Raw genomic sequence first — 27,407 nt, 5'->3', positions numbered from 1 at the left:
TTTATACTGAAACTTTTATTCAATATGTTTAGTCTATCCTTAAACTTTTGAGTGAAATATACTTAAGTAGGACAATGTATAAAAATATTTGTGTCTTATGCAGAGCCGCCGCAAGGGGTGTGCGAACCGTGCGACCGCACGGGGCCTCGCGCCCCAAGGGGCCTCGCGCTATGGGCCGTTTTTGAAAAAAAAAAAGAAAAAAAAAATTATTATTTTTTTTTTTTTCGTTTTTTTTTTTTTCGTTTTTTCCCTTATAAATATCAACAGTCACATTGCATTACAGACCTAAATGTGTACTAGTCTGTGCATATCAATAAAATATATGTGCAATGATGCGCGTGTCTGTTGTTCAACACAACTGATCAGACCAAGCGCAGACACAAGGTGCTCTGATCCAGACGGGTGGAGTTGGAACAAACTGTCACACAATGTCGAGAGAACGAGACAGATTCAGGAAATTTCCATCAGGGAATGAAAAAAGAAAAAAACTAAAGAAAATGGAAGAGTTTAATGCCTCTCTGAAAGGCTCGTTTGATAAATTTGTTACAAAAATCACCAATCCGACCGGGTCTCAAGCAGCCGTGGGGCCCCCCGTCGAGGCAAGTCAAATGATGATGAGGCAGGGGAAGGTATCCAGTATTTTGCTAATTGGAGAGTTAAAATTGCGCATATAGACACCCGATCCGACCCAAAAAACCCAAAAATTTCGCACGCGCTCGCTACGCTCACGCGCGAGGGCCCCCCCTGGCCATTTCGCACAGGGCCTCGCAAATCTCCCAGACGGCTCTGGTCTTATGTATACTTAGCTTGCAGTTGTACATATATTCTTGATAGTAGCCTTTTATACATACTGGTTTAGTTGTGGTCTCCTGCTACATGTTTAACATCCCATCCCGCTTTAAAATCCTATCTTGCACAAGGAAGTCTCTGGCAACAGGTCTACTTTGGTGTGAATATCTGAAAAGTGGTGTAAGTGAGCCTGATTGTTCATGTACACAGTGTAATTAACCCACACAGAGAAACATTTTTCTGATGTTTATTTGAAACCAAATCTGACCATTTACATTAGACAGAGTTGATTCATGTCTTATGTTGTCAGTATGAATTGGAGGATGTTGGACCATTTCCCCCTCCACCTGGGGGCTCCGGCGGCACCGGGGCGCCCGTGGGGCCCTGGCCCGGCTCGGAGGGCCGCCCCCGTCAACTTGGATGGCCGGTGGGGGAACGTGGGCGTCCTTCCAGGGCCGGCTCCGCTGGTCCTGCCTCCTGGCTTCGGCCTCCGCTACCCCTCCTTCCCCCTTCCCCCCTTCCCCCCCTACACGACTCATACGCACATAGAAAAAAAAGAAAGACAGAGTTGATTCATACTGGCATCTGTTATACAGTAAGCCATTATTACCACAATCAGTGGAAACAAATAATACCTGAACTAGCTATTTTGTCTCCTTTCTTCAACATTTCTTATTCATCATTAAAAGTGGAGTAAAAGTATATTATTGCTGAAATAATAGCATACCTGGTTTACTGAAATACTGGAACAAGAAAAAGCCACGTCTTAAATTGATTACTCTTCAGAGGAGGAGGAAATATAAATAGGTACACATAAATACACACACACACACACACACACACACACACACACACACACACACACACACACACACACACACACACACACACACACACACACACACACACACACACACACACACACACACACACACACACACACACACACACACACACACACACACACACACACGATGCAAACGAGTGCCAGCTCTGGGTAACAGTCACTCTGTGATTGCTGCCTGTGAGACTTTGTCATTCAGAATGAAACAAATAAAAACAAGCAAATGAGCGTGTGTTCAAGTATTTTTAATATTATTAACTAGAAAAAATATTATTCTTTCTTTACACACTTCCTACACCAAGGTCTACACAATTTATTTCAATGTTACCAAAAGAAAGAAGTTTCCTGACACCAACAATTTTCTGTTGTCGGACTATATTATAGTTAAAAATCTTTTTTTTTTTTTTTTAAATCAGTAATTGCACAAGAATAAAAACTAGCAGTCATCAGTAAACGAATAGAGACTTCAACACGTCTTTGAAAGCATCATCTACAGTACCACATCTGATTGCAACAAGTAGCAGTAGTTTAAATCCATTTTACACAAGTATGAACAACACAGCAGCCCAAACCCTCACAGTGAGCTCCTCAGCTTCACGTCCCGGCCAGTTCCAATCATGAATTTTGATGTGACTTTCCACTCATCGCTGAATGACGCACGCAGAGGACCAAGGCACACGTCCGTGTTTTTAGTCAAACTTCGTTCTCCAGCCAGCAAGCCGAGCTCCTGCTGAAACCACATTAAGATCCTTTTCTCTTTAACAGAGAGGAGCAGCCTGTTTCTTTAAAAACAAACAAACAAAAAAATACCATCCACGTTCAGCAGAACTCACAGTTTGAACCAAGTGGTCTCAGATGACGACTCACACCTCACTAACTCGCTGACCTTTAAACCTGTGGTCTGATTCATGGTATTGATTTCAACAAAGAGTATTAATTACAGCTATCTGACAGTTTTGTGTAGAAGGCAGTTTGTGTTTTGAATGTTTATTACCCCCCCCCCCAAAAAGAACCTTAGTGAACATGTCATGCTCATTCACAGTTCTTCATCTTTATTCCAGCGCTCCTCTTCATTTCTCTGCATCTTTTACAGTTCACAAGTTCCTCTTTATCATATACTTGTCAGCTTCAGTTCAGTTCTTGCAGGATGGGTGACTGTAGCATCTAGGGCCTCCTCTGATTGAGCAGCTTCAAAAGGCACATCTTCTTGTTCTTCACTCAAAATGTCAACTTTGGCTTCAAAACATGACAGACGACGTTCCTCACAACAGATGGGACAGATGTTGAGATGAAATGGAAGGTAGATGCAGTTTCATCACATGAGCTTCAGATGTCCCTCAAAAGCACTTTTCTTTGACAATGGGAGTAGCATGAAAAACTCTTCTGTCCATATTTGGAAATGTTGCTGGTAGAATAAAGATTAGCTAGCCAGTCTAAAAAGCAACATGTGTTTGTGGATAATTGTTAGTTTTCCCTAACAGACTGTGTCGTTTAGTTAATCAACTACATCTGTCTCCTTAGCTAACGTGGGAATACAGAGCAGTTCTCTGGCACAGAAGTGCTTGCTGGGGGCTGAGGAGCATTTTATGTCTAATAAGTGCACATGGTGACTAATTGCACAGCAAACAACAAGCTTGTCATGTCCATACATCCCTTAACTTCTGCTAAGCTCATAACCTGTACTGTGATAAATGTGCACTCCTCAGAAACAGCCCGTGTGTGGCCGGACTCCTGCTGATGGGTTTTTGTGATTGTTTCAGTCTGGCATGGGATGACACACTTCGGCACGCTGACAAGAACATATCCTCGAGAATCAAGAATCAGAAGGCTTAATTAAAGAAAAAGAGACTGCATCAGCCCATTACAGCGTCCATCTCAAACTTTCTTAAAGTGTGAGCTTCTTCGATAAATATCTGTAACTGGTGGAAACACCCCCAAATTTGTAATATGTGTCTGACTGCAGCGGAGCACCCATGTGTGGCCCCATCTCCACTTCTAAAAGTCATTACATAGTTAATGGCTGCACAGCACTTCACAGCGTCTCGACCTCTGCTTCAATTATGGATCAATGCACGCACTGCATGACCCAAACACTTCTTCATCTTAGAAAAAAATCAAATTGGAAGAAATGCTGCCAACTGTGAAACATGTGGATGACTACAGAAGCTGTCTCCCACACTCCCCCCAGATCACATTTTCTACTCCAGAGGAGGAGAGTGGAGCAGTGATAGTGAGGATGGTGGAGAGAAGATTACCCTGCAGCTTCACCTGCTTCTTCATTAAAACCTAATGAAGCAGAGGAGGAGGAAGTCTGGGTGGTCGGTTCTGCAGGTGGCGGTTTGGGTGTCGAGATTTTAAAAAGGGGTCCTTTTCTTTAGGTTGAAAAAGAAAGAGTTTCTCAGCCTTCATCGTGGCTTTCACTCTTAAAAGTCAATTGTCCAGATAGAGACAAGAGCCATCACTTTCCCTCTGGCAGTAACTCATCAGAAGTTCAGAATACTCCATAGTCCCTGAGAGACCTGAGCAGCACCGTGTCCCTTACGTCGCTGAAGACCCTGCGGATGTTGCTGGTGTCTGTGGCGCAGGTGAAGTGTGTGTACAGCGTCTTCCACTCGTCCTTCTTGTCCCGGTTGATGGCCTGCTGCTCGTACAACTTGAAGATGTAATTCTTGGCGTCCTCAGAGTCTTGCCTCTTACCTGTAAGTTGGTGGAAAAGAACGATACACGAGGGATGAAAATGGATGGAAATGTACATGAAGGGAACTGAAGGTGGAGAAAATATAAACATGAAAATGTCTGTCTTACATTAACCATCAGATTAAATTAAAGATATTTTCAAAGGGATGGTACTCCAAAGCAAGCAAGGAAATTAGAGATGTGGACACTTGAAGTAGTCTTGCAAGAAATTAAATCCTGCCACCTCTGAAAAGTATTTCCCAGCTGTTTATTTTGTTAGATAAACAGAAGTTACAGTTTAAATTGAAATCAAAAGTGACAGGACACTTTTTTTCCCCCTTTTTATGCGACATGTGTCATCATTGTCGTCCTTAAGATGCTGCCACATTGGGGGGTGGGGGACTCAACTTTGTCAATGGTTTGGGAAAAAAAGGCACAGCTAGTTATTTGTTATTTGACTACCACAGATGTATAACTACATCTGCAATAAATTAACAAAATATTTCTCAAACTTTTCAAAAATGTTCTCAACCAAGGTTGTCAAATGCTTTTGAGGACTACACGTTGTCTCTGAGGGACAAAGACGTTTTTCTGGTCTTTGTTGTCCATCACTTTTTGCACAAATCTGTTTAGTTGCTGTTTGCTCAGTTTTAGGAATAAGAACGACTTGATTTGGGAAACAGGTCACTGTTCTTATAAAACACAAAACTAATGAGGTTTTGAACAGGATGTGATGTTTTTCTTTGTAAAGCACAGAAACTGAGCTGAACAGCTTTGTTTGGACAGAAAAGCCAGTTATAAATGTACACGGCAAGTTTTATGTATTTTAATACTAGAGCATGATGTATTGATTGCTCGGCTGGTGAGCAGGATCCGTCATTTTCAGCTTGACCTGCTCCGAACGGTGACCGACCAGCCAGTCAGTACATGATTTCTCACAGGGGGATAACTCATAGCTACTTCAAATGAAAGCCAATTTTCATCATCTTAAACAACTCAAGCCTCATAAATTTCACAGGAGTGTAGATTAGTTCTGGATGTGGAGATGCAAAACTGACATTTAAAAAAATCTCTGAGCACGGACAGGATTTATTTATTGAAAATGATATCGTTGTTTTGAATGATTTTAGACATACCTCACTTTTCAAAAACAGCAAGTGGAACTTCACAGCAGCGTCCTTAAAATGCAGTGGCGGTAATAAAGACCACACAGTTTCCACACAGGAGCATTACCAACAAATAACAGTCGTCAGAGCTACTCCAAGTGGTCATTAGGGTTAAATTGACATTAAGGAGCCTGACCCTGTATGAGTCATTATTTTTCCCCGCTAATGCCAGTGGTAAAGCACGGTGGGTGCTCTGCAGATACACACGCGTATCTGCAAATGTTCGTTTCCAGCCACTAAACAAACCCCGACCGCACATACGTACAGCTCACACAAGTACACCTGGGGGTATTTGGGTGGGGGTGCGGGGCTTGCAGGAAGCAAATGATCTGTCTGTAGTTGCCAAGGGTAACAGAGGGAGAGAGGGTGGTGGTGGTGGAGATGTGGGGGGCACAGGGCAACACTACAGTCTCTCACACCAGCAGAGATAAAGGCTGCAAGCCTCATCATTAAACACAGAGAATAGCTGAAGAAACTTGTTTACAACTGAAAAAAGAAGAAAGATGGGAAGAAGAACGAGGGAAAGACTGAGGGATTGATCTGTGGACATTTCCACTTCAGAGTCAGGAATCACAGTGACTCTGAAACCATCTGCTGCTGGGAGTGATAATAAAGTCACATTCCCAAAAAACAAATTGGCTGAGGCAAAATGATATCACAACCCTTGTGTCTGGGTGCGATTCTGTACAGCCTGTGACGAGGAAAAAAATGTATAAACACTAACAAGTGCACCTGGCTGCAACTGTGGTAGCTGATGACAATCAACCAGGAAAATCTGCTTGTTGTCTGAACCTCTGCTGAAAGCTTTCGCCAAAGCTGCACACTGGTTCATCAACGTCAAACCGTTTGGCAATAGTTTCCCAAAACAAGCTAAGCAAAATAAACTCAAAAACATTTTGTTCTGAATCTTGGCTCAAAATAGTTAAAACTTTTGTTTCTCATAGCATGCCGACGACACACACTCTTGACCAGCGTGCGAATTTCACTTGCAGGGTTTAAACTCGTCTGTAATTTACTCCACAGCTGGCATATAGCTGACATATTTAGCGTTTATTGTGATGGGTTTTCACATCGAAGCCATTTGGTTTGGTTAAATTGAAGTCAGCTCTGTTTGCCTCATAGTTCTCTGATCTGTCAGTCAGCATGCTGAGGAGACACTCACAGCACTGCTCATTTCCATCATTTTGGGACTTCGTTTTATATTTATCAGGAGAATACAAAGGTAAATCAGGCCAGGTTGTATATCGGGATGGGAATGCTTGTTATCTGTGCCTGCTACCAAGGAGAGATATAAATCCACAAGAAAGAGTGAGAAATAGCCTCATAAAGAAAAAGAAAGAGAGAAATTGAATCCCACTGTCAAGGAACCAGACAGCAAAACAACGTGGACCTTTTACTGGACGCTGATGCAGCTCAGATTAAAAACTATGTTTTTGGGTTAAGTCAAAGCTTGAAAAAGTTAGAAATTAAAGAATCTGCTTTGTATTGGCCGTCGAAAATCTGCGAGTTAATGAAAGTGTACTAAAGTAGAACAGTTATATAAGCCCAGACAAAACATGTGCAATTAGAATTGTTGGAGGATGTTTTTGGAGGTTTGTTTCATGACAAAAAAAAAGTTTTAGTCAACAGCTGTCAGCCAACAGCTTATAAAACAGCTCCAAAAATACAATTTCTGCAATCAAGAGCACTTTTAGAACTTTTTTCTAGAACATATATGATGGGATCACTCAGTCATAAAAAAGATATTTCAAAAACAAAAACATTGACAGATCTAAAAGTCTTAATTAGTCTACAGCCAGGAGTGCTGCCAGACTCTTACAAGCTGTTGTACCTCGCTGACTGACAGAAAACATGACCTTGAGACAAGAGCTGTCAGTTGAAACAATGGAAATGAACATTAAACTCCTTCAAGAAGGTAATTCAGCACAGAGTGCCAGTGGATGTTAACTGGTACCCACGAAGTGGTGTATGAAATTTGGAGCAAGTTAAAGTAAAATGAAAAGGTTGCAGAAGCTAAACTCTTGTTTAGTGCAGCTCCAACCAGACATGTAACCATGCTTATTTGACCAAAACAAGCTGGCGGACGTTAACTCACAGTTGTGCACTGATAGTTTGGGTGCTTTTTCTATTCCTTTGATCAAAGGCATGTTTGGTTTCATTTTTCAAAATAATAATGCATTTCATCACTGAGGATTAAAACTGTTCTCTAGAAAAGACAAGTCAACTTAGTGTCACAGTCCCAAACTTTCTAGATCCGCATCCAAATTAAAATTCCAAATAGTGGAAATTGAAAAATGTGGTCTGTTGACGGCATGATGACACCTCTACTCGATATTCTAGCAATTTTTGCAAACAGTCAGCTAAATAACTCATCAAAATGTTACTCTCATTTACTAAACTGACTGTTTAAACTTGCAAGTGTTCCCCAGCTATTACCTGCCTTTCATGTTTAAAAACAAAGAAAAGAAGCGAACCTGTGAAACCGGGGAAGTATTTCTTCAGGTCAGATGTTTGGACCTTGTCAGCCAGGATATCAGTCTTGTTGAGGAAGAGGATGATGGAGGTGTTGAGGAACCAGGGAGAATGGATGGTGGTGTAGAACAGAGCCAGACTCTCTTCCATGCGGTTCTGAGAAAAGAGACAGAGTCAAATATTTTTCCTGGAGGCGGCAGCACTTTTTTCAGCCTCAACATGGATAACACGAGTTGTTTTTTTTTTCTTAATAGAGATAAACGATATTACACAAGTTAAATTTTCAGGGATCATTTTCATTCAAAAGTAGAAAAAACACGAGTTATAATATCGAGGCATTTTGGTCAGCTAGTGATGAAACGAGTGGAAGATGTCTTTTTATGAGGGGATGAAGGGGAGATTATGGGGGAGCCCTGTAGCACGCCGACCGCTGACAAGGTTGATAGACCAAAAACTGTCTGGGAGAGATAAACGGCTTAGTGACAGGATGGGAGGGAAGAAGAGAGCGAATGTGGGCTGAGGGGACGGAGGAGGAGAGAGGATGTCTTGTACAAGAGTGAGACCTGCTGGTGGAAGGATGAAATTACTGGAGACAGTCTGTGTCTGTGTCTTGTATCTTTAATTATTCATTCATGAAAGCTATGACATGAAAAAAGATATTGTTTAATAGCGTGATTTTTAGATATTTTTTTTATGCTTATTGAGATCAGAATGAAATACTTCAAGTTAATTTTTCACAGTTAGTTCACGTCACAGATTTTCAGGAAAAAAATCTTCTGCAAAGCTCATAAGATGTTCTAAAACTGGGAGGCTTAGAAAGATATGCAAAAATAATCATATTTAGGGGACATGGAAATTAAAGCACACTCCCATGACAGATGTAAAAGAGACTGGAACATTGAGGTCAAACTTTCAAAATTCATACGTATGAAGGAAATTGGAGAGGGATTTTTAAAGTTCCCATGAATTTGATCATTTGAGTCTGGGTTTAAGTTTTTGTTTACTTATATGACCCATTTAGTGAAAATAATCACAACACTAAAGTCTTTTTCTCTCTTGTTGTTACATGCAGTGTGCTCAGTCGCAACTCTCAGTTGCAAGCCAGATTATTCTGTTTTACTGCATTTAACTGGAATGTTGTGTGAAAATAATGAGGAGCCACTTTGACTTTTCTTTTTCTTTCAGAAATTTGGTAACGTTGAACCACTTCCAACAAGCTGGCCATTAAAAACATGGAACTCGTGCCTTGACTTTGTCCTTCCAACTCAAATTTCTACTTTTGCAATCAACCAGAGGAACATACAGTAAACAGTACAAAAGAGTTAAAATGGTCATGATGCAAAAACGCCAATATACAGTTGTTTAAGTACGTTTGTTTGACAGCAGCCGTTGCACTTGAGCAGATAGATGCTAAACTCTTTCAGACAGCGAGCAAGAGCTTCAAATTTAGCACTAAAGTTAACCCACCTAACAGAATAAAAAGTAAACCTTTAAAACATGAAAAAACGCAAGTGTTTACTGTGCTGTGACCGGATCATTTGGTGATGTCAAGTTAGGTGCAGAACTATCTGGACATTGATGAGAGTTGTTTGTTTTTTTTGCCTTCATATACCACCAAAAGGGACCTGAAATAAAACAATAAAAGATGTGATCAAAATTTAGAGTTTCAACTTTAATTTAGGAGATTTCACAAAAATAAGGCATTTACCATTTAGGCAGCCATTTTAGTCAAAGCACCTACAGTTTCAGGGTCTCAAAACTGTTTGTATTATTTACTGAAAAATAAAATAAGCCAAGTGTGCTCCACTTCCCCCAATACTTCAAGAGAAATGAAGAAGATTAAAGGTCTGGACTTGATATCAGGGACTGAGCTGGCATTTGGCAGCTGCTTGACCAGTGCTGAAAATATTATTGAATCTCAACCTAATTGTGTGTGATTTTCAGTTACTAAAGACAAAACTTCTCCAGGTTGTAAACTCAGGGTTGGGGCGTGTCCGTGAGCTCAAGACTCCAGGCAGGTCGTGACTTCTACGGATTTTTATCCAAGTATTAAACATTAGTGGTATATTTACATTATGTCACTTTGTACAGATACTTTTAGCCCCTGTTAAGTACACATGAATTTGGATGGTGGTTAGTGTTATTTTAACGATTTTTAGAGGTCTGTCTGGATTGGTTATATTTTGTCTCTCATGCTGTGCTGTATCTAGCCTATAGTTACTGTTATTGCTCTGATTTTTTTCATCAGAAGTGGACAGAGTGAAGGAACACAGGGAACACAAGTTCTCTTACGATGGTCTCTCTCTCCTCCAGAACCTGGTCGTACTCGCTCAGGGAGGCCAGGAAGATTAGAGACGTGACGTTTTCAAAGCAGTGGATCCACTTCCGACGTTCCGACTTCTGACCGCCGACATCTACAATCCTTCTCAGGACCAAGGGAAGTAAGAGAGGGGGAAGACATTTTGGGGGGAAAAAAGAAACAGAAAATAATGTATCGTTAAAGGGCTTCCTTGAAGGGAATTGATTCATAGCAAAGAAGCAAAGAAGTTTTTTATGTACACAGACTTGTGTATGTACAAGCTGTTTGTTGTTAAATTGCGCTATATACAGAAAATAACATTTACAAAGCGGTAAATGAGACTCGAGAGGAAAATAAAACATTTTCTGTTTTGTTTTTTTTACATCACATTCAAATTGAAGTGATTACTATGAGTTAAATGACAACTTTTTGAAAGTGTAGCATCACTTCAGTTTATCAACTGTTCACTCATGATGGATAGAAGTACACTCAAATAAAAAATTAGGCTAGATAATGCAGAATACATTTGTATGACAGGCAAAACTTTGAAAAACTATATAAAAAAATGTTTGCATATATCATCATTTTTCCGGACCCACAGGCGTTATCAAGCTGGAAGTGAAGAGAAGATGTTCCGCACACTGACAACCTGTCACTCCTCAAATGAGACACACTTTCATAGCAGGAAGAAAAACACCTCCTCCTCTTGTTCCTAAACTTGGTGAGTCATAAAAATATAAAACAAAAAAAATGGCAGGCATGGTTATGACCAGACTTACTGAATGTGTCCTTTCAGTTTGGAACACAATCATTCAGTTGCAGGTCAGTATAAAACACACAGTGACAACTCACTTTCTTAGCAGGAGCTTTGTCAGAAATGTGAGAGTACTGTGAGCAGACAAGAGTCAATAGTGCTGTTCTTCCACAGCGGCGTGAACAGAGTCTGTATTGGATTTATCTCTGGGAGAGGTCGATCATGGAAGGATTGGGCACCTTAACGTGATGGTCTTGATGGTGAAGGCATAGTCGTGGATGCCCGTAGTGGGGAATCGAACTCGCAGCACGTCCTGTTCTGTGGGGATGTAGTCCTGGGCTGAGACGCGATCCAAATTACTCATGTAGCTGAAAGAGAGAAAGGAGGGAAGAAAAGAAAGTTTCACAACAGTGAAAAAAAAAAAAAATAATAAAATTGTCTGACCCTAAAGGAGACTTCTATTAAAACATATTGCCTTTGTTTACTTTACATCTCGCCTCAGGTGAAGAAAACAAACTAAACTGACACAATTACTATGATGAATTAATGATGACAAAAAAAATAATCTGTGATTAAAAGTATAAAGAGTTGGACAGAGTCCACATGGGCCTGTTGGCAGATGATGGCTTTATGGCCTGTGTTGATACAAGCTGTTGTTAGCTAATGTTGACTGGCCGTCCCTTATCATGTGCACAGCGCAATGATTGAGCTGCCGGGTAAACACGGGACAGAACGGCAAAGAGAAGAGAGACAACACAGGCAAACTGAACCTCGGCTTTGTTCAGATACCTGCTTCACCTTCAGCATCAGCCTTACTCCTGCTGTACGTTACACGGTGAATAAGAAATAAAATCCCCAAAACCAAATGTGAGGGTAACGCTGCACTGTCACATTTAAAGGCTTTGTCTTAATTTCAAATGATGTAATTAGTCTCAAAACAATCAACAAAGATTCTTTCAAAAATAAACAAAAAAAACTATTTGTGTTTATATTCAGTTAATCCATAAAACACCCGTTGGTTCAAATGAGGTCTCTCTCTCAGGTTTATTCTAAGCACAAAAATAATATAGTATATAGTATAAAAAAAAAGACAGATTCAATGACGTGTCTGTGTAGCTGGGACAAAAAAAGTGACTGAATTGATGATACAATTAAAAAGTATGAAAATGAGCTGAAACATATTTAAAACTATCATCCCACAAAAATCAGGAAAACTAAAACAGTGGTTAGAAAGTTATTATTTTCAGATAAGAAATTTTTAAAATGCATTAAAAACTCAAATCTGCCACTTCTAAGTAAATGTGACCATTTATTTTGACCGTTAAAAGGACAACAAAAAGGATTTTTTAGCAATTTCAAGAGAATTTAAACAAAACCTGAATTTAATGCTAGCAAGCCCTTTCAAAAAAAAATGAGAAAAAGAGGTAAAGGAAGACGTAAGTGTAAGAGAGTTTTTTTTCTTGCCAAACTCTACCAGAAAACACCATTAATTTAAAGAAATCCTAATTCAAAATTAGTAATTCTATGTCTTTTATCATCTACAGTGGATAATAATGAACAAAAATAAAATAACATTTATGAATCCTGGTGGAATCTAATGAAACAGTTCCAGGCAGGAACCTGTATTGCTGCCTTAGAAACTGCCAATAAATCACGACCGTGGCAGCAGACGTGGAAAGCCCTCCTGACTGATCACAGCTCACTGCTACATGCAGGAAAATAACCTGACTTGAAAGGATTCAAACTTCAATCTACCCAAACACTCTGACGGGTTTCTTTGGGCTTGAGCTTATTTCACATGGACAGAAGTAGACTGGCATGTTTTCTGTGGTCAGATGAATTTATGTTTCATCCTTTTTTTTTTAAGAAAAAAAGAAAAGACATTAGACAAGCCAAAAAATGAGAAACATCAAGGTTCAAAAGCCAGTCTCTGTGCATCAATGCCAATGCCATGGGTGACGTGTGTGTGAAGGTATCGTTGATGCAGAGACGTACACAAGAGTTTTGCCATCGAGATGATGCCTTTACCTGAGAGGAGTGGCGCCGCTAGGGATTTTGGGCCCCAGTAAAATAATCTTTACAGGGCGCGAACACAGCAGCGAATTGTTTTGATGCTATTTTACATACAATTGTGCATTTTAATGGTATTATAGACTATCATTACCATATTTGTGAAATGTACAGTAGGGGAAGAACTGAGCTCTCTGAATACTGTCTGACAAACCGCTGGTGCGATACCTGTGGCTGATCCAGTCTGACTGAACCATTTTACATAAATAGAGCGGGGGGCGTTGATGTTTCCAAAACGAGTTAAGTTATTGTTACCAGGACATTGAAAATAAAATATTTGTGATTATATGTTAGTTGATAACTTAAAGGGAAAGTTCGGTTTTTTACAACCTGGACCTTATTTCTGGCATTTTTTATGGTTGTATACTCACCCAGAGGTGTTTGGTGTCATTTGGAGTCCTTCGGAAGATATTAGGAGTTTTTTTGCGAGCCGCTTCTCCATATAACGGTAGCGCATAGGGCACCGCGGGACACAGACGATGCAGCGTCTAAATAACACATGATTGCCGCGAAACTCTTCATTTCTTTTATGAATCACTAGATCTGCTTCCAGGACCTGTTGTCTACATCCGGGGTTGTCTGTGTAATAAATAAATCCGTTTGTAAACAAGACCTCTGAACTCATGACGTCATCTCTGTGCGCGCGTCCCAGACGCAGCTCTGTGTACAGCTGGAGTTCGCTACTGTTAGTTTACTGTTAGTTATTTGAAACATATTTGTCAAATTCTGAGTATGTGGACGACGACTTTGAATATGATGGACGTCCTTACCGTTTTGAGCCAGAGTATACGGCTGAAGAGCTCACTGAACGGAGGACAGAGTGCGCGCACAGAGATGACGTCATGAGTTCAGAGGTCTTGTTTACAAACTGATTTATTTAATACACAGACAGGCCCACAATGTTACAACAGGTCCTGGAAGCAGATCTAGTGATTCATAAAAGAAATGAACGAGTTTCGCGGCAATCATGTGTTATTTAGACGCTGCATCGTCTGTGTCCCGCGGGTGCCCCCATGCGCTACCGTTATATGGAGAAGAGGCTCGCAAAAAAACTCCTAATATCTTCCGAAGGACTCCAAATGACACCAAACACCTCTGGGTGAGTATACAACCATAAAACATGCCAGAAATAAGGTCCAGGTTGTAAAAAACCGAACTTTCCCTTTAATGTCATTATTTTTTCGGAATTATCGTTTCATCATCATTAGGATCCTCTCTGGGTCCCCCTCAATCATGGGCCACTAGAATCCGTCTCCTCTACCCCCCCTTTTTGGCACCACAGCCTGAGAGATCTGTGTCAGTGTCTACAGCAGAGTGCCATGAGGTACATGTCAGAAAAACAGCAATAAATGCTTTTCATATTTGTCATTATTTAATGCAGAACCACTGTCGAGGACACACTTACTGCTTACTCTGCTTCGGCACATTTCAAAAAGGTGTGTGGGGGGGGCAAGTGACAATTTAAGGTCATACCAGATGAAAGGGTAAAGCCATGCATCAGAAGTCCTTGCCAGCACGTTTACAACAATTGTTAGCTGCCTTTCTACAGTTAAACACCAAAGCAGGTGACAGATGGGACAAGCTTGGGGCTTTGTCGAGGCTGCCCTGACAGTCCTCAGACAGAGCGTTGTCAGGCAAAGAGAGCCGGCACCAGTAAACAAAGTGGAGTATATACCTAGTCAAGGGAAGTATTCAGGTGCTTTCACACGTCATGCTTTGTTGATTAGGCTTGGGCCTCATAATCTGAAAGAGTTGTTTTCAAGGTATGACCCTTCTTTTTTTTTCTTTCACGCTGAAAAGCACCTTCCTGCAGGAGTATTTTAATAGAGCTGTCGTGACACCGGTTCATCATGTGACACCCTCTGATTCTGAGCCTCTACAGGGTGTGGCACAGCTTTGCCTCCCAGAGGAGCACAGCTACTCACTACTCGGTGGAGTCCAGGAGCTGGTACTCGCAACGGCGGCTGTAACAGATCCGTATTCCTGGGTCTGCCCAGAGGCGGCGGATCGCTTCGACGTATCCTCTCTCCAACTGGGTGACCTGCACCATGTTTACATCCTGCAGCCACTTGGCAAACATCTGGAGAATAGAGAATAAAATGACATGATACAGACTGAAGCATATGTGATGTTTACCTAAACAATGACTGTTACAAGTCTGTTAAACTCCACGGAGCACACCCTGTTACAACTTCTGCGCCTATTTACTCATGCGACTTTGCTCCGCCTCTCTCTGCTCAAGTTGACAATGCAAGCTGTTCTTGGACGGCAATGTTTCGTGAGGGCGTTTCTGTAAGTATGCTTGATGTCTGATTTCAAAATAAGGGCGTAATTCCTTACTGAATCTGAGTACCCATGATATGATGACAACAGACATTTTTATGAATGAGCAGTTTATCTGGCTACTACATGCTTGTGTTTTTGCTGGCTGAGCTCTGCCTACAGAGTAGATGAGCCTACCTCATTCTCAGGGTTGGCGTAGGGGATTCTCAGGGTGGTCATGGCTCCGGTCATGGCCTTAATGGCCGTGAAGATGTTTTGGAAGATACATTTGGCAAAAGCCTTTCTTTCGTCCTCTGAGAAGCCTCGTCCGTGGATGATTCTCATCTGTCTTATGAAGGTGGTTTTTCCACTCTCTCCTGTTCCTAAAGAAACAAAAGACAGAGATAGTAAAGACCATAATATCCAGTGTTACACTGAATACATTCTCACTGTGCTTGCATTCAAGTAGAAATTAGGGCTTGAGGGGTTAACATCTTTTAAACATTCAAATGAGGAGCTTGTGTCCAAGTCCTGGAAGCAGTTCACCACTATGGTGCTGATGTTGTGTGGGATGAATAAGAATCATAGTATTCTGCAAATTATGTTTAAAGCTCATAAAAAAACTTTACCAATCAACATTCAGAAAAGATTTGAAAAAAGAAAAAGCAAGTATAACTTAAAAAGAACAGAGATTTTTATAAAACCAAGATGCAGGACAAAATTGATGGAACGTTGTGTTTCTGTGAAAGGAATCAATTTATGGAACAATCTGAACAAAGAAAACAAAGAATGCAAATCAAACATTACATTCAAAAGAACAATTAAAGCCTGTATGTTAAGGAAATATAACGAAAAATGTTGAGTTTGATTGACATACCCGTAGGCGGTGGTAATTTTATTTAATGTTATTTTAATTTTATTTTAGTTGTTTTTATTCACTTAGTTGTTTTTTTTTATTATTATTATTTTTAATTTATGTTATTTGTGAAAGGGGCAGATCAGATAAGATTCTTCTTCTTTCTGCTCCCTTTTCATTCATAAGTTAGGAACATTTGTATTTGTGTTTGTATTAAATTGTTTTGTTTTTTGAATGAAATAAAGAATACAATGAAATGAAATGAAATGAATTCCTGGGCAAGTGCTACACTCGACACACAGGTCTGGATCAGCACTCTGAATCACTCTCTAAATCATGACGGCTCCCTACAGCCGGGTCAACCTGAGATCCCAGCCCTCTGGCAGCTATTGTAGGAAGTCATCCGTCTCACCATGACTGAAAGGGCTGAGCTCCTAAACTGTCTGATGGTCCAGGAGGTTTGGTTCTTACAGGATGAAAACTGGCTACGGGTCTTTGCCACTGTGAGTCCTCTGCCTGGTCCAAGCTCGGGTTTTTTTGTGGCTCTAGTGGCCCTTTATTCAAGTTGCAGACAGGAAGGGGGTAGAGAGAGAGAATAGAGATGACATGCAGCAAAAGGTGCTCAGGCCGGGATTCTAAACTGCGACCACTGCAGGAGGACTGTAGCCTCAGTATATGAGCCGCTTGGTTAACCCACTGCACCACCGAGCGGCTCACTCCCAGCTGTTTTCATCCATAACAGCTTCAGCACTCTCCGATAGTTCCTATACCACTTGTGTGGCCCTCGTGCTGATTGTGAAACCTTGGAAACTGATAAATCCAAGGTGAGCAAGACACAAGAAGAAACTGCAGTGGCAACTAAAAAATGAAGAGGCCGACTAGAAACAACTGGGAGAGAACAACGTCTTGAAAACTCTAATGGGGCAATCCAACATAATAATGGAGGAAAACAAGAAAAAAAGTGAGTAAAACACTGAAGCCAGATTAGATTGTTGAAATCACAGCTTTAACTTGAGAAATAAATGGATAAACTGCAGAGGTAGAAGAATTTGAAGGGGGGAGGAGAAAACAATCAATGAGAAGAAAAAAAACTCCACAACGAAAAAAAAGAGAAATTGGATGAGGATAGAAACTAACTCTTCTTTTTCTTTTCATCTTCTTTTAAGGGAACAGGCTCACAGAAACGCCTCTCTCCCCGTGTTTGCGTGGGTTTTTCCCAGGATGCTCCAATTTCCTCCCACAAAACAAAAACACCTACTATTTGGATTAATTATAAAAGCTGAATTTTCCCCAATCCTTTAAAAATAGGAACTGACTGCAAAAGATCTAATGAAGATTTATCATCAGCCAACGAATGTCTTTCTCCGTTATATTCCTTTGTCTGCATTTCAGTAACAGAATAAGACCACATCACATTTTGCCGGTTGTTCTTGTATCAACACCAATGTCTTAGTAACATTAAAAACAATTAAAGCTCTGAAGCTTATTAAATAAAAGAGTTAATTGTACAATTATGTGTCAATACTGAAAACTGCTACTTTTAGATGTGCCAAGAATGACATATTAATGAATTTCATGAATGTTTTCAATAAACATTGAGAAAAAGAAATCATTGACGTGCAGGGCTAGAGGTGCTTTCAGATCAGGTCCAGTCATCTCAGTGTTACTGACTGGATACACAACACGACTACTAAAAACTCAGCTTTATAGTTAATAAAATCTCACCGGCATAACAACAACATCACAGAGACACAGTGTATTAAAATACACTGCCAGCATCTCACAAGGATGGAGCCCAGTTTTCTTCAGTTGTTATGGCATTGCTTCTCCGTCAACACTTTGTAATCACTGGTAACAACGTTGTTTATAATCAGAGAGCAACAGTTTTTTCCCCATTCTAGCCTGGATATTACTTCTTAACTGGTGTGGGGCATCCTTTAAGTTTCTTGACTTAATGAAGCTAATATTTTCAGAAAGCACAGGTCGGGGCAGCAGCCGGACCAGTATGGCACATGGACTCTTGAATTACAGAGACGGGCTGTCATAGTAAATGCAAGGTGTGATTTTGCATCGTGTTGTTGAAACATGAAACACGTGTCAGCATATAAGTAATAATAATAAAACTATGTTTATACAGTGCTTCTCTAAACTTGTGCTTAACATGGCAGAGGAGAATTAAAACCAGTGAAGAAACTTCAAATGGCAGCAAAAACAATAAAATACAAAGAAATTCTAGGGGAGAATTCTCTTCAATAGATAAAAAAAAATACAGAAAGAACAAGTATACAACACCCCTACCAACAAACTCAAAAATGACTAACCCAAAAAGAGGACACAATGGAGACAGGCTTGGCCATAATAGAATATCAGACGATACCAACGACCCTACAAAGAAGTACCATTTTAAGAAGAGATTTGAAGCTATCAGGAAAGCAAAGAGTTGCATACTTTCTAATAGAAGAAGCCTGATGTCTCTTTCAGTCAAACTTATCAGGGGATGTGTAGAAGAGCACCATCTGTGGCTCTAGTGGTCGGGAGGGCTCATACGAGATCAACAACTCTGAGATGTAAGTCGGGCCAAGGCTGCGTCAGGCTTTGAAGGTCATCAGTCAGATTTCGAAATCAATGCGAACTCTGACAGGAAGCCAGTGAAGGGAAGGAAGTACTGGTGAGATGTGCTCATACGCTATTCTACCAGTCATGAGTTACACCGCAGCATTTGTTGCTCCAATTCCCATGCAGACTGCTCAACTGCTCAATGGTGCCGTGACAAATGTTCAAGTTGCATGCAACGTATACCATCGGTGAGCTGCCATATTAACTGCGTGCTGATAACCAGACACGTGGGCCCTTTTCTCTTCAGCCTGGAGGATGAGGCGTCCACAATTTTCAAAGAGAGATTTGAATTTGGAAAATGAGCTCGACTACAGATGAGGCACAGTTGTCCTCAGTGGTGGACAGTAACGGAGTAAATTTACTTGAGTACTGTACTTAAGTACATATCCAGAGGATTTGTACTTTACTTGAGTATTAGATTTCTTTGGTACTTATTACTCTTACTTGAATACATTTCCAAGACAAATATTTTTACTTTTACTCGAGTAAATTTCTAGGAAGGCTGAAAAGTACTCGTTACTTTCAGGTCTGCTCTTTTTTCTTCTTCCCTAAAATCCTATTGGACACAAGCTGTTTTTGTCAAAGGAGGAGACCTATCACAGTGCACGCTCTCCACTGGGATGTACGTAAAGCGGAAATACGTCAAGCCTCCCCCTGAGGGGGATCCAGACTTAGTTGGATGGTGCAGGTTCATTTTGTTTCAGTTCATGATTGTTAATAAACTCTGCATCATCTGCTGTCCTCTTATGATCCCATTCATTTGATTTGTTTTTGGTGTTTCTGCAGGTTTTATATAACATTGTGGTTCTAAAAGCAGCACATCAGTGCAGCTGGTTTCAAAGAGTTAATTCTCAGAAACAAGAGTTAAAAGATCCTTAAATTAATTTAGAAAAAATATAGTAATTTATTCATTGCCTCTCACCTGAAATGAGCTGGGATAGGCTCCAGCAGACCCCCGTGACCCCGCAAGGGATAAAGCGGGTAAGATAATGAATGAATGAAATATAGTAATTTACTGATGTGGAAAAATAAGAAATGTACTCTTACTCTTACTTTTACTTAAAGTAAATTTAAAAGCATTTACTTTTGGATACTTAAGTACCTTTAAAAGCAAGTACTTTTCTACTCTTACTCGAGTAATATTTTGACTGAGCTACTTTTACTTGTAACGGAGTAAATTTTGACCAGTAGTATTTGTACTCTTACTCAAGTACTGGGGTCGAGTACTCTGTCCACCTCTGGTTGTCCTATGCTATTAATTACATTTTTTTGTTTTGTTTTTTAAATAAATAATATTGACAGCTGTTTCAGATATGTTCCTGTGTCTAAATAATGACTATTACAGAATCATACAAGTAAATGATTTGTAAACCATTCAGTTTTTTTTCTAATTACCTTTTTATACATCATCCCAACTCTTTCAGAAATGTGTATGCAAGAAATTTGTCAACGATGGATACAGATACAATATCTGGATTAATCTTTCTTTCATGTAGTCAACACTCTATTTAGCATCTATTGGCTGATGATTTTAGAGGTTCACAATTTCCATACGTTTCACAGCTCTCCAGATAACCTCATTTCCTCCTAAAAACAGACAGCAAAAAGAAGTAAAAAAAAACTGAACCTGAACCCTGAAAACTAACAAATAATGACAAATTAAAATCACAAATAATCTTCTTCTGTTTACAAGAAATGAATTTGATTCTGAGCATGTTCAATTCTTCCTGTAAATAAAAGAGTCAACTTTAATCAAATACATCATTTATAACATACAGATTCTATGCAGCTTCTATCACTAATTTTATTTTAAAATAAAAGTCTATAATTCAAACAACTGCAACTGATGTTAGTGAAAAATATGATCAGATTATCTTGTAAATAAATGCATCCCATTGAGAGAGTGTTGTGAAATGATTTAGCCGCTCATTGGCAGATAACATCAATATCATTTGTCAGCCTTTTCAGTTTCAGTCATGTGACGACAATCCCCATGAAGGAAATCTGGTAGACCACAACAGAAGAACGGCCTAAGTGAGGGTTGCTTGAGAACCAGATGCTGCAGATGTTTAGATGCCATATTTCGGCCTCCGATATTAAAGTCAGCGGGAAAGAAAATGTGCAACACACATGTGTCCAGGTTTTGTGTTTGTATATTGTTTAACAAAGCACGGAGAAGAACACACACTGCAATAACGCTCAAACTTATCAAGAGGATCAGTTTATCCACTTCAGCTACCTGCGAGAAGACAACTAAATCTCTTAAAGGGGACCTATTATGGCATCTAATACCTATTTTAAACAGGCCTTTGCTAAATAAATTAGAAATTCAGCCTCTGAGCCATGTCTTCAGCATCCCATTCTCTAACCTCATTATCTATGCAGGATTCTGAGTGGGCGGGGCTATGATAATGAGCTGATTGGCTGCCTGAATGACGCGATACACCGCTACGAAAAAATGGCGGAAGCTCCGGCCAGCGGAGTTATTTGTGGGTGTGGAGGCCAACCTATGTAAATCGCTCCTGCCGTTACGTAACGATGGGAGCAGAATCTTATTGGCTCATAGAAGCCACATCACACTGGACGGCTCATTCGGGCGGCTGTACAGACCCTGCAGAATTTGGTTGCTTTCCTCCTTCTCTGAGTTGCCAGGCTGAGGGGAGACCACTTTATACATGTTAAAGCAAGAGAAAACGTGTTTTTCATAATAGGTCTCCTTTAACTTGCTTGTCAGTGGAACATTTTTGCTGGAATTTCCCAAGCTATTTTCTAAAACAGCTATATAATTGGCCGAACAAGAGCTGTATGAAATGCTGAGGATGTTGACCCGAGGAGTCCTGTCCTCATACATATTTGTTTTCTGTCATTTCATACACTGATACAGGCAATAAGACTGGGCAATAATTCAATGTTTTTGTTTGGCAGATATCTGTATTACTTAAGGGTTTCCCCTAATCCTGACACATATTGTCTGGTTATCCGTTTAGTTTCCCGAAATGTGACTAAACAAAAGTCAGACTCATTAAATATTAATCACTTATAAGTTGAAATGATGCTTCTAATAGAGTAATATTTTTTTTTTCCATGAACATTGAGCCACAGTTTACATTTTAGACTACTGTCCGTCATTCCTGGTTCTCATGGATCTTCGCCCTACATTTTTTAGACGTCTCCCTGGTCCAGCACACAAATTACTGGGTCATTAAATGACCTTGATGACAAACTGATGAGGTGACCCGTGTATTTGATCCAGAGGTGTTGGAGCAGGAAAACATCTAAAACATGTAGTGCTGTGAGATCTGAAGACCAGGACTGACAAATGCTGTCGAAAGGGACGCCAATCTTTCACAATAAAACAACAGCAAGGTAAAAATGTGCATAGTGCTACACGAAAACAGCTGCTGGAACATGTCAGAACAAACTCAATTAATTGAGAGCAGGTAGGTCATCAACTGGGTATGAAAAGAGCTTCCCGGACAGGCTTTCTGCAAAGATAGGGGAAAGTTCACCATCCTGTAACATAATGTCTTGGACAGAGATCAGACATTTTAAAAGAATAAACAATGATACATACATCTTTAAAGGATTTAGAGAATTCAGAGAACCTGTAGAAACCTATAAAAAGCTGAAAACCTTTACTGAATGGCAAGGACATGAGGGCTTTAAAATGACACTGAATTAAAGACATGATCCTGTTGTGGAAATCAATAAAGGGGTTCAGGAACAATCTGGGAAACCATCACCAGTTCAATGCAGCAACCACAAAGGCCATGGACGAAAAGGAAAGAAAAGAAGGAACAACAACACGTTCTCGGGAAGATGGAATCAGGCAAAGAGGAAAGTTGTGCTGTTTAACAAATATGAATCTGACATCCATCATTAGTGCATGTTACATTAAGTGATATGCACATCTATGAAGGCAATATTAATGCTGAACGTGATATTAATGATTTGGAGGTGAGATCTTTTTCCAGGCAAGATCTTAATATAAAATAGCTGGCGTCAGAGCAGACCTGTAGTCTACTAAAACCATGTGTCTCCTTATTCAACAAAAAGAAAAACAAAACAATAAAAGGTGGCTCTGACCTCTTGAGCAACTGAAATATGATGTCAAGTGGGCTGGGAAAGCCCTTCACCTCAATGTTTTTCTAGTGTGTTGTTAAAAGAAATAGATGACAATGCTTCCCAGTTTCAGCATCTTGATTTATTTTAGTCATAGTGCTACTGTAAGTAAATATAGGCGTTTGAATGATTTTGTAAAATCGTGCATTCTTTCTGGGTTTCATATTCGTTTTTTTTCTTCACTGAAAAGTGCATCTTTCTTGACCTCCCATGTTAATAAAGTTAGTTTAATTATTTTCCATCACCGGAAATTTGTTCAGTCGATAAATCCGGCCCATCACAGTACTCAAAGACCAGCGCCGTCTCTCTAAAACTCTTGTTTTGTCCGAAAACCAAAGACAGCAATTTACTGCAAAAGAAAAATGTAATGTCATAAATAACTGTGTGCCTTGTACATACATCCATATGATACAGCCAGACCCACCATCGATATAAATTGCTTGTGTGGTGGATTAATGGACATGTAATAGTTTTTATACACTGTGTGTGTGTGTGTGTGTGTGTGTGTGTGTGTGTGTGTGTGTGTGTGTGTGTGTGTGTGTGTGTGTGTGTGTGTTACTGACCCAGCAGGAGGATTTTTATCTCCCTTCTCTCCTTCTTCTTCTGTTGTTTCAGAATCCTCTTGATCTCCTTGTCCACAGCGATGGTCTTCTTCTCCTCTTCGCTCAGACAGCACACGCAGGTGCGGCGACACCACTGCCAGCAGCCCGCCATGGACAGCTGGAACCGACCTATTAATAACACAATAGTCATTTGCAATGGATCAATAAGTACTGGCACTTAACTGGGTTTCAGGTTTCCCTTAAATGTCATCCGATCTTTTCATGATTCAGGCCTGTCGTGATTTATTTTACCACACTTGGAAATATTTATTGATGTTGATCTGTTAGTTCCAATGAAGCTCCCAGACCCCTGAGGTTCATCTGGATCTGGTTTGTTGTGGTTCCCAAGAACCAGAACCAAGCAAGGTGAGGCAGTGTTCAGTTATTCTGCTCCTCACCGGTGGAACAAACTTCCTGTAGACCTGAGGTCTGCTCCAACTGTCAGCTCCTTTAAATCAGGCCTAAAAACATTACTGTTTACTGAAGCGTACTCTTAAAGGAGCATGAGGCAGGATTTATGAAAAAAATGTGTATACTTTTTAGGTTTTCTAGTAATAATGTCAGATGAAGCGTTCCAAACCCAAAAGAATGAGCCCTCTAGCGTATCTCTCCGTTGCCTTGAACAGGCTGTGTGCTGCAAAATGTGCTGCAATTGTGACCGGAATTTCCGGCGCTGTCCTGCGGATGTGACGTCACATGACGCTGCATGCGCGTTCTCGGCGGCGCACGAGTAAACATTGGATACGCGTTTGAGTCATGGAGGCAGCTTCAACTTGAATTGGAACTGAAAACAGATGCTGACATGGCTCATTTCCTACTGACCAAGTAAGATAACATTGTAAGTCATATTTAGTGCTTGATTTGAAAATCACATGAGATTACACACGCGCTCCCGTGCCGGCTTCGCTGTTGGCTGCAGTAACCCCGACAGTCGTCGTGGCGCTAATGAGTCTCATTTTTTATTCTTGCCTCATGCTCCTTTAAATTAAATACTTACCTGCTGTACTCTACTGCCCTTATTTTTTAACAATTTGTGCTTTTTATTATTTTACCTCTTTTCTTATCATTTTATTTCATCTATTTGGGGTACTCTACTGCCCTTACTCTTTAACAACTTGTGCTTTTTATTATTTTATCTCTTTTCTTATCATTTTATTTGTTATTTACTGTTTAATTGTGTCTTGTTGTTTTTAATGTTGATGTAAAGCACTTTGAATAACCTTGTGTTGAATTGTGCTATACAAATAAACTTGCCTTGCCTTGTACTTAGGGTTGCCACCCGTCCCGTAAAATACGGAATTGTCCTTTATTTGAGAAAAGAATGTTGCGTCCCGTATTGAACTAATACGAAATATGAATAATATGAATTATTGAAATAAATGAACCTTTACACCATATTCTAGTTGAATTATTGAAATAAGTTAACTTTTACACCATATTCTAGTTGAATTATTGAAATAAGTTAACTTTTACACCATATTCTAGTTGAATTATTGAAATAAATTAAACTTTTACACCATATTCTAGTTGAATTATTGAAATAAATCAACTTTTACACCATATTCTAGTTGAATTATTGAAATAAGTTAACTTTTATACCATATTCTAGTTGAATTATTGAAATAAATTAACTTTTACACCATATTCTAGTTGAATTATTGAAATAAATTAACTTTTACACCATATTCTAGTTGAATTATTGAAATAAATTAACTTTTACACCATATTCTTCACCTGTAGGCTATATTATACATCTGGGCTGATGTGGACATACATAGCATAGGAGGATATTTCAGTTGCTAGTATGGTTGTCTGTCTGTACAGTCAAGTTCAATGCTATTAAAGCACTTTAAACTTTAAATCAAAGCATTTAGTTTTTTCATATAAAATAAACACATTTTTATTCAGTTTAGAAGTTTTGGGGCTTTTTTTTTGCTCCTGCGCTGCTGAAATCAGGGCGTCCCTTATTTCTATTTCTGAAAGGTGGCAACCCTGCTTGTACTACACACAGAGAGTACGTGTTTAAACTTGAGTTTAACAGAGGAGCAGGAGCTCAGTATCAAGTCTTCAACTCTATCTCCGGAGGAGAGTATTCTCTCATCAAATCCGGCTGCTGAAAACTTTCTCTAAACTGAGTTTTGGCTCCACACTCAGAGAGACGGACCCTTACCTCCAATCAGTGTCAAACTCCCTGAAGACGGAACAGGTACACACTCTGGTGCTTTTCACGGTCCATTTCCCGTAGAGCTCCAGGTCCACCTGCGGCTAGCGGCCAACAGCTGCCGTCATTCAGCCCGCTGATTTGAGTTGGTAACTCGGTCCAGTCCAGTGCAGTCTCCCCCCCGCACAACCTGCGGATCGGGAGCGTTTACCGCAGCGAGCAGGAATGCGCTGCCGCCCCGCTGCACGCTCAAGCCTGAATTATGGTTCCGCGTTAAATCGACGCAGAGCCCACGCCGTAGGGTTACGGCGTAACCTACGGCGTAGGCGTTGGTGTAACGCGGAACCATAAATCAGCCTTCAGCTGGAATGCGCTCAGGGCGCCGCCGCGGCAGAGCGCAGACAAGCACCGCAGCAGCGCCGGATGTTAACGACACCGCCTTGAAAATAAGAGTATGCAGGTTAAAGTATCCTCTTTCGCGGTTTATTATACAATAATAATATACAATTGCCATTTTCTAATCTCTTTACGCGCATTTTACTCAACTGTTTTGGTCTAAAGATGTTTTGTTTGCAACCCGGATTAAAGGGGACCTATTATGGCAATTAATACCTATTTTAAACAGGCCTTGAATGGCTTAAAAACAAGCTTTTGATTGTTTTTGCTAAATAAATTAGAAATTCAGCCTCTGAGCCATGTCTTTATCTTCCCATTCTCTAACCTCATTATCTATGTGGGATTCTGAGTGGGCGGGGCTATGATAATGAGGCACTGTGCTGATTGGCTGCCTGAATGACTCGATACACCGCTACGAAAAAATGGCGGAACACAGGCCAGAACGCAGCTCCCGAGGCTCCAGCCTGCAAACATGCACAAAAGAGAAAAAAGGGGGGCCGGCACAAGAAACTACAGGAACGATGGACAAAAATGATAGCTATGAGATATTTATAATAAATAAAAATGGTAATGGAGAAGAGAGGCAGGGAAAAGGAGAGGAGAAGAAGGGTGAGAGTCACCGCCCAGCGGATCATGTCAGTGCCCCCCTGCAGCATAAGCCTATAGCAGCATATCTACCACGAAGCTATATTTGAGACTAACTATTATTGTCTTGTTCTATAGCTGCAACTATGACTACTGACTCTAACACACTAGAGTTTACACTACCTAGAGATTTACCAACACCAACTAGAGGTTTACTAAACACTAACTATAGGCTTTACTAAACAGAAAGGTTTTAAGTTTAATTTTAAAGGTGGAGGTGGTGTCAGCCTCCTTAACCCAGATTGGAAGTTGGTTCCAAAGTAATGGTGCCTGATAGCAGAACGCCCGCCCTCCAAATCTACATTTAGATACTCTAGGAACTACGAGTAAACCTGCACCCTGGGAGCGGAGAGCTCTGCCAAGTGACGTGTCACAGCAGCAGTAGCAGCTCCGCTCCGCTCTTTCCCGTTTATCCTGGCCGAAACAAGATGACATTATATAATATTATTATATACGAATATTATAATATTAATATTATATAATAATATTATTATACGTAATATTATAGTTATGACATACGTATCACTTAGCAACCAAACACCGCTGCATTGCATTGTGGGAAGTTTCTGCTTAGCTAGTGTCCATCAATCCACACTAATACATTTCTCCAGAATGAGTATGGATAGCGCATACTATTGAGTACGTACTAATGTTTCAGACACACTAAAAAAATCTCA

The 27,407-nt window shown here is 40.2% G+C and overlaps 1 protein-coding gene across 1 annotated transcript; it reads right to left on the bottom strand.

Moving 5' to 3' along the window:
• Positions 1-1,869: 1,869 nt before the first annotated feature.
• LOC133458369 (guanine nucleotide-binding protein subunit alpha-11-like) lies at positions 1,870-25,999 on the bottom strand. The gene is made up of 8 exons (XM_061738179.1): positions 25,699-25,999; positions 23,490-23,657; positions 15,531-15,715; positions 14,996-15,150; positions 11,240-11,368; positions 10,240-10,369; positions 7,950-8,103; positions 1,870-4,330 (listed from the first exon to the last, which is right to left on the bottom strand). The coding sequence occupies exons 2-8, from the start codon at positions 23,638-23,640 to the stop codon at positions 4,125-4,127; spliced, it is 1,110 nt and encodes a 369-aa protein (XP_061594163.1). The 5' UTR covers positions 23,641-23,657; positions 25,699-25,999; the 3' UTR covers positions 1,870-4,124.
• Between the last annotated feature and the right edge of the window lie 1,408 nt (positions 26,000-27,407).

The sequence above is a fragment of the Cololabis saira genome, chromosome 13 (genome assembly GCF_033807715.1).
Source record: "Cololabis saira isolate AMF1-May2022 chromosome 13, fColSai1.1, whole genome shotgun sequence".
NCBI lineage: Eukaryota > Metazoa > Chordata > Actinopteri > Beloniformes > Belonidae > Cololabis > Cololabis saira.
This window is presented reverse-complemented; position numbering and strand designations above follow the sequence as displayed.

Bases quoted from the DNA above. Each gene is read 5' to 3' on its own strand.
- LOC133458369 (XM_061738179.1), bottom strand. From the start codon at position 23,640: ATGGCGGGCTGCTGGCAGTGGTGTCGCCGCACCTGCGTGTGCTGTCTG. The intron at 15,151-15,530 runs GTAGGCTCATCT...TCTATTCTCCAG, and splicing joins ACGCCAACCCTGAGAATGAG to ATGTTTGCCAAGTGGCTGCA. The intron at 4,331-7,949 runs GTTCGCTTCTTT...ACCAACTTACAG, and splicing joins ATACTTCCCCGGTTTCACAG to GTAAGAGGCAAGACTCTGAG.